The following is a 12,574-nucleotide window of genomic DNA, read 5'->3' as shown; positions in this document are numbered from 1 at the left end:
GAGCAAACAAACAAGCTGTTGTTCTACTTTAACTGCTGGCTTTTGTCAGCTTTGAGTCTTATAAAATCGGAAAATGTCCGAGTCACATTTCACCACAAAGCCTACAAAAATAAATTTATGTATACAGATATGGGGAGGAAAACAAATGAAGACACCATCTGAATAATTCTAGTTTGTTAAGGATTGTTGTTTTTAGTAGTTATGGGTTTGAGTGAGATGTTAATATCTGTTTTATTATATAAAGCACCGATAACATTTCTTTCAAATTCGAATAAAAATATTGTAATTTTGATTGTTTTTCTTTCATTCTTTTTTCAGGGGTGTGCTCTTAATTATATATTTTATCAATTTAGTATGAGCATTTGTAGTAATTTTTAATTTCAATTCCATGCGTGTTCAATAAAAAAGTCAGGAGAGGATTTTCAATGTCAAAAATATTAGTAAATTATTAGATACAAATTAATAATTCATTTCAAAGCTCTGGGTCATGTCTGTCCCTTACATTACACCAAATACAACAATTACATTTGAGAGGTCCGCAACAACCCTGCATTTCCCTGACTCCAGTATTCATACACAACTGATATTAAAAGTCCTCTTGTGGCTGCACCTAGGCACTCTTCCTCTTTCTGCAAACTTCTCTGCGCAACATTCTTTCTTCACAGCTTTAAACACATCTCAATGTACAGGAAAGCTAAGTGAGAAGTTAAAGATATTTTTTAAATTGATGTTGCTGTATCTGCAAAGCGTATCACACTCAGAGAAGACGTTTGGTTGATATACAGTTGAAGTCAGAATATTAGGCCCCCTGAATTACTAGCCCCCGTTTATTTTTTCCCCAATTTCTGTTTTACAGGAGAGAAGATTTTAAACATAATAGTTTAAATAACTCATTTCTAATAACTAGGGGTGTAACGATTTATCGTTGTACGATTTATTGCGATGCAAAAATGTCACAATATGCATCGTGGCGTTATGACGATTTGATTACGATATGACGTCCGTTTTCTCTTATTAGTTGAGCTGTTTGCACGTGAGCTACGTTCCACCGGCTGTCGCACGTGAGTTCAAATTGCAGCAGCAGTAATGTTAGCAGACCAAAATGAGTGGAGCTGAAATAAAGCATGGCCCATCCTCTCAAAATCAGACGTCTGGCAACATTTCGGTTGTACAGTCATTGCTTTAGACTCGTCCGTTTTTTGACAAGCATACTGGGTCAAATATCCTAAGTTTTAAAGTCTTCACAGTGATTTACATATTTTGTACAGCGACAGGCATACCTCCTAATGGTGTTGAAAGAGTCACATACTGTATTTATAAGGTACAATTCCCCCTAAAATATCATTCTGTCTTCATATAAAGTTCCCGCCGCAAAATCACACATGACGTGAGCTCACCGTGAGCTGTTACTACAGAGGGCGGACTTTGATAGACGAGCGCGTATGGCAAGCCGTTTTAGCATTTAAACCTTTGTTCTGACTATCCATAAATATATTTTGAGATATCTCTAATTATATTTTGACTAGTCATAATTATAATTCGACTAGTCAGAATGACAATTAGACATATCTGCAATTACAATTGTACTAGTACAAAATCAGATTGTAGATATCTGCAAATATATTATGACTAGTCATATTCCTCCATTGACTTCCATTGAAAAAATTTTGCAGATATCTCTAAATGAGTTTTGACTAGTCACAATTGTAATTACAGATATCTCTAAATGAATTTAATTAAATATGAATTAAATAGCTGGAAATGTGGATTTTTTTTTTGCACACACAAAAAATCAATTGACCAAGGAAAGCCTTAAGCTCTTACTGTTTAATTCAATTGAATAGAAAGCTTATTTTTTTGCACCTTTACTTAAATTGTTCCTTAATTTTGTCTCTGTCATTTCAATAATATTTTTAAGAAGTTTTTAAATTGTTTTATTTTCCAGAGACAGGCCTGTTTAATTTATTTTCTTAAAGAAGGTTCAGTTTAACAAGTTGAAACAAAAGAAATACATAAAAAATAGTTTACTTGGTAAAATTTGCATTTCAGTTTAATTTTCTATTTTTATTCCAAATATCGTGATACATATCGAATCGTGATCATTATATCGTGATACACATCGTATCGTGAGCTGAGTGTATCGTTACACCCCTACTAATAACTGATTTATTTTATCCTTGCCATAATGACAGTTAATAATATTTGACTAGATATTTTTCAAGACACTTCTATACAGCTTAAAGTGGCATTTAAAGGTTTAACTAGGTTAATTAGGTTAACTAGGCAGGTTAGGGTAATTAGGCAAGTTATTGTATAACGATGGTTTGTTCTGTAGAGTATCGAGAAAAAAAAAAAAGTTTAAAGGGGCTAATGATTATGGCCTTAAAATGGTCTTTAAAAAATTAAAAACTGCTTTTATTCTAGCCAAAATAAAACAAATAAGACTTTCTCTAGAAGAACAAATATTATCAGACATACTGTGAAAATTTCCTTGCTCTGTTAAACATAAATTGGGAAATATTTGAAAAAGAAAAACAAATTCAAGGGGGGGGCTAATAATTCTGATTTCAACTGTTTTACCTAAGCCACAGATATCAAACTCAGTTTCTGGAGGGCCGCACCTCTGCAGAGTTTAGTTCCAACCCTATTTAAACACACCTGATCTAACTAAATGAGTCCTTTAGGCTTCTTTGAAACCTACAGATATATGTGTTGGATTTGGGTTGAAACTAAACTGCGCAGGGCTGCGGCCCTTTAGAAACTGAGTTTGACACCCCTGACCTAAGCAATAAAAATTTAATAAAAGTAAAACGTAAAACAATACTTTTTTTTTCCCAACATACTTATTCAGTTAAACATTTTCATGAGTATAGGCGTCCTGTTCCACTTTTACTTAACATATATCTGTTATGCACTTTGCATCTTATATTTGATATTAAATATATATTAGAGGGCATTAATAAATCAGGGTAGCATACATTCTTAGCAGTGTTTTTTTAATCTATTTCGCAGTTAAGAATGTTTGTTATTTGTACTAGCATTTAATATACATATTGATTAAAAATAATTATAAAAAAACAATGAAATATAATTTACAATATTATTGTAATATATATATATATATATATATATATATATATATATATATATATATATATATATATATATATATATATATATAGCATTATTGCAATAAAACTGCTTTGAAACAATAATTATTGTAAAGAAAGCTATAAAAATAAACAAATTGAATTGAATTATTTTACATTAAATACAAATATATTAACTATTATACAAATGTGACTTTGGACCTCTAAGCCAGTCAGAAGTGTCAATATTTTAAAATGGAGATTAATGAGAAATCTGATTGAATAAACTCTCTGTTAATGTGTGGTTTGATATATTTACAGCAGGAAATTGAATACATATCTTCATAGAACTTGATCTTTACTAAATATTGCAATGATTTTTGGCATAAAATAAAAATCCACTATTCAGTAATTGGCAAAAATGCACAGATGCAGCATATGTCTAATATATAGTACAAATATTAAATTGCAATCAAGAAAATAATCGTTAAAACACTATGGCGTATCTCCTTTTGATTTTGAAGTGAAATGTGGCCTGGACAATGTTTTTTTATGAAATTCGCCATTACACCATTAGTAGCAAGTAATGTGTTCAAATGTCATTACAGTATTTTGATGTTAGTTTAGTTAGTAGGAATATTTAAGAGTTGACGTAAACCCAAGTTAATCATATTTGTTGTTGTTGCATCATTATCTTCACAAACAGTAAAGCTCTGTTAGCTGCAAAGCAAAACAAGAGTGAATCATCACCTGATTTCCAGTTAATCTGAACATACTGTACCATTTCAACAGCCCTACTATGACTGTTCTGCATTATATTAGTGTAGCAGGAATTATCAGATGATCCTGTTAGAAAGCAGTTGTGTCATTTAAGATGGATGATGGAGATGGATGGCGATGAACGAGAGGAAGAGGAAAGGGAAATAAATGAAGTAAAGTGCAACAGTCTCACTGAACTGTGCAGGTGTTTACCGGGAGAAAAGCCCTTGGGCAGCACCATCTTGTTCTCACCACAGTCCTGCCGACGGCCTGTAGAAGGAAGGGGACAGGAAAAGGGGGGCACAGCAGGGGAAGTGATGACACACAATCTCTACTATCCTACACCTGCATCTCTTACCCTTACAGCAGGTTAATAACTTATTAACAGTGTGTTTTGTGGTCTCTTGGTATCATGTTGCTCAGATGGTCGAATAGCTTTAAAGCTGAAAGGTGTCATTTCTACAGTAATTCTGTCTTTTTAACTTTCAAAATTGCATTAGAAAAAAATTATGAGACCACTTAAAAATTCTCACAGTTTCTTTGGATTTAAGAATTTGTTAAAAGAAAGCAGTTTATTTTAATTCTGTACTACTGATGACATTTCTTCTAACTTTAAAATATTTTTTTTATTATTATTGCATAAAACAAAAAAAGGTGCCATTTTTCCAAGATATTTTAATATGTATGTTTGACAACACAATGGCAATGTTAAGTTTAAATGTGTTGATAATCATGATTTTAAATCACAACAAATAAAAAAGATATTATACGAATCTAAAGTTAATTCTTTAAAAAAGGGAAAATGCTGTAAATTACACGCTTTATTTCCTATTCTATCAACAAATTAAATCAAAATAAAACAAAATATATAATATATATACATTTTGTACATTTTGAGTAAAATGTAAAATGCCTGAGTAAAATGTTAATATTTGTGTTTTATTTATTTAGTTTTATTTGATATTCTAAAATAAATAAATAAATAAAACTAAATAAATAAAACACAAACACTATAAAAATTTTACTCAAATGCATACATAATAAATCCAGAAAAAATCTTTTTTCAAATTTTAAATTCGACAAATATTAATTTCAATCCGCTAAGTTTTTTGTAACAAGCTATAAAAAGCGGAGGTTGTATGGTTCATGTAAGAGTGTGATAAAAATGTATGTATTTTAAAATTTTATCCTCATCTTCTCATGTTTCTTTACACACTCTCAGACAATGGGTGCGCAGTATGGAGTGCAGATGAAGTGAGAGTGGATTTACATGCTCTAATCAGTGTATTGACTCACAGTCTCTGAACTGCTCCACATCGTCATCAAAGACGGCCTCTTTCAGGGCACTTTTATCATAGGCTGTGATTGTGTCTCCATAGCCGTAGGGTGCAAACTCTCTGGACCGGGGCCCAGCGAAAGACCGCGGGGACGGGGTGTTGAGAAGAGAGGTCTTGTTATCCAGAGCGGTTCGACCACCTTCCACTACATCCAATCCCAGTCTCGCATCAGAGCCCGGAGATGCTGCTTCTTTTCCAGTCTGCGACAGGAAAAGTGAAATATGTTTTTTAAAATAATAATTTATAGTAACATATTTTATGTTACTAAACTATCTTTATTATCATTTTTTTGATTAATGTAACACTACTATTATTATTATTAGTAGTATTTTATTAGTAATATTTTATTGTATTACTAGTAGTATTTTATGATCACATTTTTTGCTGCAATAATAAAAATAATAATACCATCACCACCACAAACAACAACAACATATAAAATAAACAATATTTAATTAATATTATATTTTTTCTTTTACTTTTGTCATTATTATTTTGTTATTTTTTTTAATGATCCCAATTTGTTTTGTTGCTATTATTTTAATTTTATAATAACACCAATCAAAAAAAAACATAAAAAATAGGGTCATACTATTCCCTTTGTTTTAGTCTATTAAAGCATATATATATATATATATATATATATATATATATATATATATATATATACATATATATATATATATATATATATATATATATATATATATATTTTTTTTTTTCACCTTTTATTTTTATTTATCTAAAATAATAATAATATTAACAATAACAACAACAACAGACTCACAGCATCATCCTTTTTTCCATCGCGTCTGATTGGCTCATTCAGGTCTTCTTGGCTGCGGTAGCTGAAACTCTGGATGGCTTCTGTGACGCCACGCAATGAACTAAAGATCTCATCTGAATTCATGTTCTCAGTGTCATATTCCAGCATACTGAAAAGAGAGAGTAAACACTGATGCTATATGAACTGCATACCTTAAACATTTTTAAATAAAAACAAAAACGCTTATCCTTTTAAAACTCCAACTAGCACCTAAGGATGAACAAATGGATGCTGTAAACATGGCCAGTCAGTTAAGATCTTTGCAAAACCAATTTTACATGTATTAAAAAGTCCTCAAACAAAAATAAATTGTATTTTATTGAGCTACTGAATGCTTGAATCTGACTGCCTGTTCATTCTTGGTTGTGCATTTATTTTCAGATAATCAGACAGCTAGTGGTTCCAGGCAGATCTTCAGTGTGTCAGAAATCGCATAGTATGTGTACAACAACAAGTAACATGTCCGAATTCATAGCATTCGAAATGAAGTAGACAAGAAATACCTGGATGACCTACTTCTAGTGAGATATTAAAATGTGCATCAAATGGATACTTTATTATTAAATTAGGTTGCAGAAGATCTGGGATTGACGACAAGACGTTTGTCGGGTAGTGTGCGTTTAAATCATTTAATGGCCTGTCGTCAATTATACCTAACATATACACTTCTTAAATTCCAACAAGCACCTATGAGTGAACAAATGAATGCTGCAAACATGGCCAGCCAGCTAATTCTCAATCAATTCTGTATGCATAAAAAAATTCCTCCACCTACAGTTTATTTAACCTCCCTCCACAGATAGGCTGTATTTGAAACGAGGTCAAACATTGGCTGCTAATATTAGAGCATACAATCCCATGTTAGGCTGGAAGTGGGTGGGAATTTAAGCCCCCATCCCGCTCCTCCTCAGCTGAATTACCTTGGAGAGAGAGCGCAGCGTAAAGCCCTTAAGGAGGGACCGGCAGGAATAGAGGAGTGAGACGAAGGAGGAGGAGGAGGAGGAGGAGGAGAGGGAGAGGGGTGCTTTAAGAGCCCATCGACACCCCAACCCCACAACCGACTGTTGCCCACAGAACGGCCGAAGAGAGGGAGAGAACAGGACAGAAGAGGGAAAGAGAGAAAAACAAGAGTGGTCCAGTCGGAGTGTAGTGGTTAGCAGCATGGGTTAATATGTTTAAAAGGACCGGAAACCCCTAAAACCATCAACCATAGTGTTCAGTAGGGGTGGGCGGATCAATGCTAATATCATTAGTATCGATACCAGTGATGAAATTAGGATCAGGCAGATACTAGCATGAAAAGACTGATACTTTAGATTGAGAGTCTTAGAATTAAGACCATTGCTTCCCTTTCATAAACGAACAGAAACGCCTACAACACTGCTCTTTTGTCTATAGTTAATTTGTCATTTCATAAAGTAACTATGGTGCTTTTGGCTGCTATGAGTAAAAGTTGACCATAAGAAAGACACGCATTCTGTGTGTGTGTGTGTGTGTGTGTGTTTTATATGGCTGTATATTAACATTTTGCCAGCTGAGTTGCGTGTAAGAAGAATTGGTTTCAAAATGGTTGTTTTATAAAATAAATGCTGTACATTACTTGCTTTAAATGGTTTAAAATTTATGTGCATTTAGAGACAAGAGTCAAGGGAAGTCAATAGCCATGTTTTCATCCAAAAATGCAAATTGGATTATCACATGAAAGATTATAGCCATGTTTCCATCCAACAAGTCAAGAAGAACATAACCGTCACTTCCAGATTGACTGGCGCCAAATTTCAACAGTAAAAACTGAATTTGCTGCAGTAGGAGAGGCTGTGTGAATCTTTTCTTTATTTAATCAATGACTTGCGCCTCAGAAGGCAATCCTGAAACGCAGTGAACATGTGGTGGTGTTTGAAGGCATGATACGTGGAGCACAGACGCTCTTGATTCTGGATACTGAAATAGTTAAGACGCTTTAGAATGAGCAAAACAACATTTCTCATGTTTTACAGTGTGCTCAGCCTGCTGGTTTACCCATTCGCACACACTTTTTCATCACATGATCTCTTATAACAAAATCACATGACTTTTTTTTATACGCATACTGGAATTTGTTCGGTGAAAGTGTTGCAATCGTAGTTTATGGACATCTTATATAAGAAGTTTATCCTACTCAGTTGTGTAGTCATGTGTATAATTATTTTATTTATATTCAAAATGTGCATAAAAATAGGTGGATTGAAACGTGGCTAATGACTTCTAGTTTCTAACATTCATCAAAATATCTTTTATGTTCAACAGAAAACAAAACTTAAGGTCTGAGGTCAATAGGAATGTTTCCATCTAAAAATGCGAATTAACTTTATGTGCAAAACTCTATTATCGCATAAAAAAACATGCGAATAAAGCAGCGTTTCCATCCAATTAGCCAAAGAGTTAACACATCCTGATTAACTGGTGCCAAATATCAACAGTAAAAACTAAATTTGCTGCGGTAGGCTGCATTAATCTTTTTTTTTTTTTTAATAAATTACTTGTGCCTCAGAAGACAATGACAACACGAAATGAACACATAGTGGCGTTCGAAGGTGTCAGACAGTAATTAATAATATAATAACAAAATTGAAATGGTTAAGATGTTTTAGACTGAGCAAAACAACATTTCAGATGCATTTCACCCTGCTGGTTTGTCTATCACATGATCTCTTATAACAAAATCACGTGACTTTTTAAATGTGCATACTGGAATTTGTTCAGTAAAAGTTTTTCCATCGTATTTAATGTGTAGTTATTTTTTCTTGTTGAATAAAAAGTTTTCAAAATGTACGCGCATCTTGGCATTTCCATCGACCATTTTTTATGCACATATCCAAAATGCACATAAAAATAGGATAGAAACATAGCTATTGATAGATAAAATTTTTGGTGAAATTGTCCTTTATGAGAGAAATTATTATGTTTTGTTATTATGTTGCTCTATTCTGATCAAAAACTGACAGAATTTTTTAAAACACTTACATTTAATTAATTTAGCCAACAGATTTATCCAGGCAACTTACAAATGAGAAACACAAGTGATTCATAATAAAGAGACAAATAATATTGAGAAGTGCTAGTAATAAAGAGCTAATAGAAAGAATTGAGAGTACATTTTTGAAACGTTCATTGTTCTCCAGTAATAATTGTCTAAATTTCATGTTTACAAATTCAGTTCAGAAATAACCATTTAAAATGTTTAAGATTTAAATTTGCCTGAAGCTTTTAACATGACTAATTACAGGTGCATTGAGAGCACATATGACAAAACCCTTTAGTGTTCATAAAATTATATTCTGATTTGGCAAATTGATAGTACATTTCCCTCATAAATTATCCTCGCCTACAGAATTAAACAGGCATGATCAAGTTCATACTTTTAAAAGTATCCGTATCAGTGATACTGGCCCTATATTTACTTGGTATCAGACCAACACCAAATAGTACTGCCCACCCCGGATTTGTAGACAGTTTTAGACCCTGGATGAGAGGGTGATGTGGCCCCAGAAATGCACAAATTAATTTTAAGGGTTTCAGGTTGTAAAGGGATACAATAGAGCAAGTCACATTCTGATTTTAGTACATGTTAGAATCATAAAACAGGGCAACAGGCTCTTAAAGAAAAATTTTCGTGTCCAGACGGAGACCATGCATAAGTGTGGAGGAACGGATGATAATGTGCGTGTACCTGGGCGAAAGACCTCCATGAGAGCAGTTTGTGGGTGAGGTGAGTGGACTAGTCCTGCTGGTGGGGTGCCGGGCTGGTGTGCGGCCCATTGTATTGCTTGGTGAACTCTGTGAATGAGATAAAGATGGCTTTCAGGTAAAGGTGAACGAGAAGCTGCAACATTTTGTTTATCACCATCTTTACAGCTAGTAAAGATGCCAGCCTTCATAAACACTCTGACACGTCAATTTCTGTCTCAAAACAGAATTGTGGTTAACTTCATCTACTTGAATAAACACATCATTTCTTTTATTTATGTTTTACTTCTAATCAATAACTTCAGAAATGTTGCTTTCTTAGCTCAAATAGAACCAATCTTAATGGACGCGCATGCACGCACACACGCAAAATACAGCACAGTACAATATACTGGTCAGGCTAACAGTCCCTAAACCAACTTAAGTATTTGTTAACTTTGTTTGTTACAGTTTCAAAAGATAAAAATCATCAAGGTTTTACCACGTTGCTGGTGTTGCTAGAGTTCTTGAGATGATTATGCAGGAGTTTGGTGGCTCCATCCTGGAATGTTTTCGGCAGAGCGCCGAGCAGCATGGTGAACTCAGGAGTGTTCAGCTCAAAGAGCGAGATCAGCACCACCTGGGCGGCCTGCACAACACAGCACACCCCTCGTGAGATCCAGCAATAATGCTAACACCACAATGAACAGGAGAGCACTCATACATGCCGAGAAATGCCGGCGGTGATAACTCAGGATAGAAGAAGAGACGGTATAAGATAACTGTGACTGCAGAGCTCCTAAACTGAAGATGAGTGGACCTGATATTGCACCCACATACTAGAGTCTTAGACATCAGTCAAAAGCTCTGTCATGGCTTTCTCCAGTGTGTAGGGATCAGGGATGGGAATACGCTCTTTTGAAATTCTGGATAATATTTTTAGCAAAGAAAACATGAATTTTTACTGCATTTAGAATTTTAGTAGCATGCTGCAAGGATGCTAAGTTCAGATCAAGATATGATAAATAAACTGTAATAGTATATAAATGTACATGAAATGTTAATAACAAGGAATTTTGTATACAAGGCCCAACTCAACTCCCTTTTTGTCCTTGAGTTACACTTACAATGTTATCAATGCTTGTTATCATTATAAATTTGAAGTAAAAGACTTTTTTCTGTCCTTTTTAACCCCCTCATTCAAACACCAATTAAAAAGGCAATTCAAGTATTCAATTAACTGAAAATTAAGTGGGGTCCATAATTTTATTAAAAATGAAGCTCATCCACTCTTCATTTTGGGATCAGAAGGAAGGCAATGCAAATGCTTTGTTTTCAAATTCAATTCAATTCATTTTTATTTACATAGCTATTTTTACAATATAGATTGTGTAAAAGCAGCTTGAAATGGATGAAAAAAAGAGATTAAAGACAGGATAATATTTCAAATGTGTTATATTCCAGCAATTCAGGAGGGCAGGAGATTAGTGAAGAATGCTGGTGGAGTTTTTCCATGACTTTGCACTGCACAATGGCTTGTTTAGTTTCTTTGTAGATCATTACTTTCCTCTTGTATTTAAACTACTATATAGACAGACTATTATGTATTAACTTCACAACACTTTTTGTCATTTTGGCTTTAACATGCAGTTTTTAGGCTTATTTCAAAACCATACTGAATGCTTTTATTGAACAATGATCGCTAATATGTCAAAAGATCAATGTATTAAAAAAAAATCTGCTACTCAAGACCTCTTTTTATTTTGCTCTGATGAAATAATAATTTAAAAATAATAATAATAATAAAAATAATAATAATAATAAACACGCAAAATTTAACTGCCAAAACGATTCAGATTCCCAACCCTGGATTATATAACTTGTATATTTAACTTAGTTTAGAGCTCAAATGTCCATTATTCAATTATGTTTAATGTTAAACATGCAAGAACACTGATTCACTCGCTGTTATTCTGTGAAAAAAAAAATACTTAAGCAGTGGAGCGTTAACAGCGACTAAGATATGAAAGAAAACTTTCTTACACACTTATTTATTAATGTAATATTTAAAAAATCTCTTCTTTCTTTAGCATTTGGAAGAATTGTATGTTAAGAGATTGTTTTCAGCAGTCACTTCGCAAGGCAACAAGGCAGATTAGAGTGAGGAGAGGGCACACGGTTAGGTGCAGCGGTTACGTGCTGGCTGGTTGTCGGTTGGTTAGGCCGCTGAAGTGGCACTACCTGCTTACACCTCTCCTCCAGTTGACCCTCTCCGGGGAGTAGAGCTGTAGTGCTGGGCCTGCCTGACAACTCCTCACATGCCCAGTTATGAAGTGTCTGGGCCATCAAGACAGGGCAACAAAGTAACAGACAACAAAATAAAAAAACTGATGACTGTTGCCTTTTTACAGCAATTGATGTTGGGAAGAAACATCCTGCAGGGGTGAATTCATGTGTAATGTACATTTATAAAAGTAACAACCCTGTAATTGGTTTTATATATATGATTGTAAAGGCATTGTTTACTCAAAATAAAAATTTGCCAATGTATTGGTCACACTTTACAATACAGGACAGTTCATTTATGTACTTACTTGATCAAAGAATGAACGACAGCATTTATAAATCAAAGTTTATGTACATTTACTAATGCATTATTAAACTCCAACGCAGTGCTTATTTATATTAATGCACTGAGTGAACATGAACTAACAATCAACAACCGTATTTTTGTTTTTATTCTTACAGATTAAAAATTACTGTAATAAATGTATTGTTCTTTGTTGGTTCAAGTTAGTAAATGCATTAAAATTACATATATGTCAAAAGGCAAACATGCTGCATTTGAGAACATTTGG

General features: G+C 33.6%; 1 protein-coding gene across 51 annotated transcripts in view; it reads right to left on the bottom strand.

Moving 5' to 3' along the window:
- clasp1a (cytoplasmic linker associated protein 1a) overlaps positions 1–12,574 on the bottom strand; it is a 127,975-nt gene that overhangs the window by 8,309 nt on the left and 107,092 nt on the right. For 28 of the 51 annotated variants that reach the window (XM_087266733.1, XM_087266739.1, XM_087266752.1 and 25 more), the window contains 5 exons: positions 10,219–10,365; positions 9,721–9,827; positions 5,973–6,120; positions 5,145–5,385; positions 4,062–4,118 (listed from right to left, as the gene is read on the bottom strand). In XM_087266733.1, coding sequence (XP_087122859.1) covers positions 4,062–4,118; positions 5,145–5,385; positions 5,973–6,120; positions 9,721–9,827; positions 10,219–10,365 — 700 coding nt within the window. Of the gene's footprint in view, positions 1–1,098; positions 1,113–4,046; positions 4,119–5,140; positions 5,386–5,972; positions 6,121–6,931; positions 7,073–9,720; positions 9,828–10,218; positions 10,366–11,957; positions 12,054–12,574 lie in introns of all 51 variants that reach the window. The other 23 variants (XM_087266748.1, XM_087266762.1, XM_087266755.1 and 20 more) reach the window with 7 other exon arrangements.

This window comes from Danio rerio, chromosome 9 (assembly GCF_052040795.2).
Source record: "Danio rerio strain M-AB ecotype USA chromosome 9, GRCz13ab, whole genome shotgun sequence".
In the NCBI taxonomy this organism is placed as follows: Eukaryota; Metazoa; Chordata; class Actinopteri; order Cypriniformes; family Danionidae; genus Danio; species Danio rerio.
The sequence above is the reverse complement of the archived record's forward strand: the minus strand, read 5'-3'. Positions and strand labels throughout refer to the sequence as shown.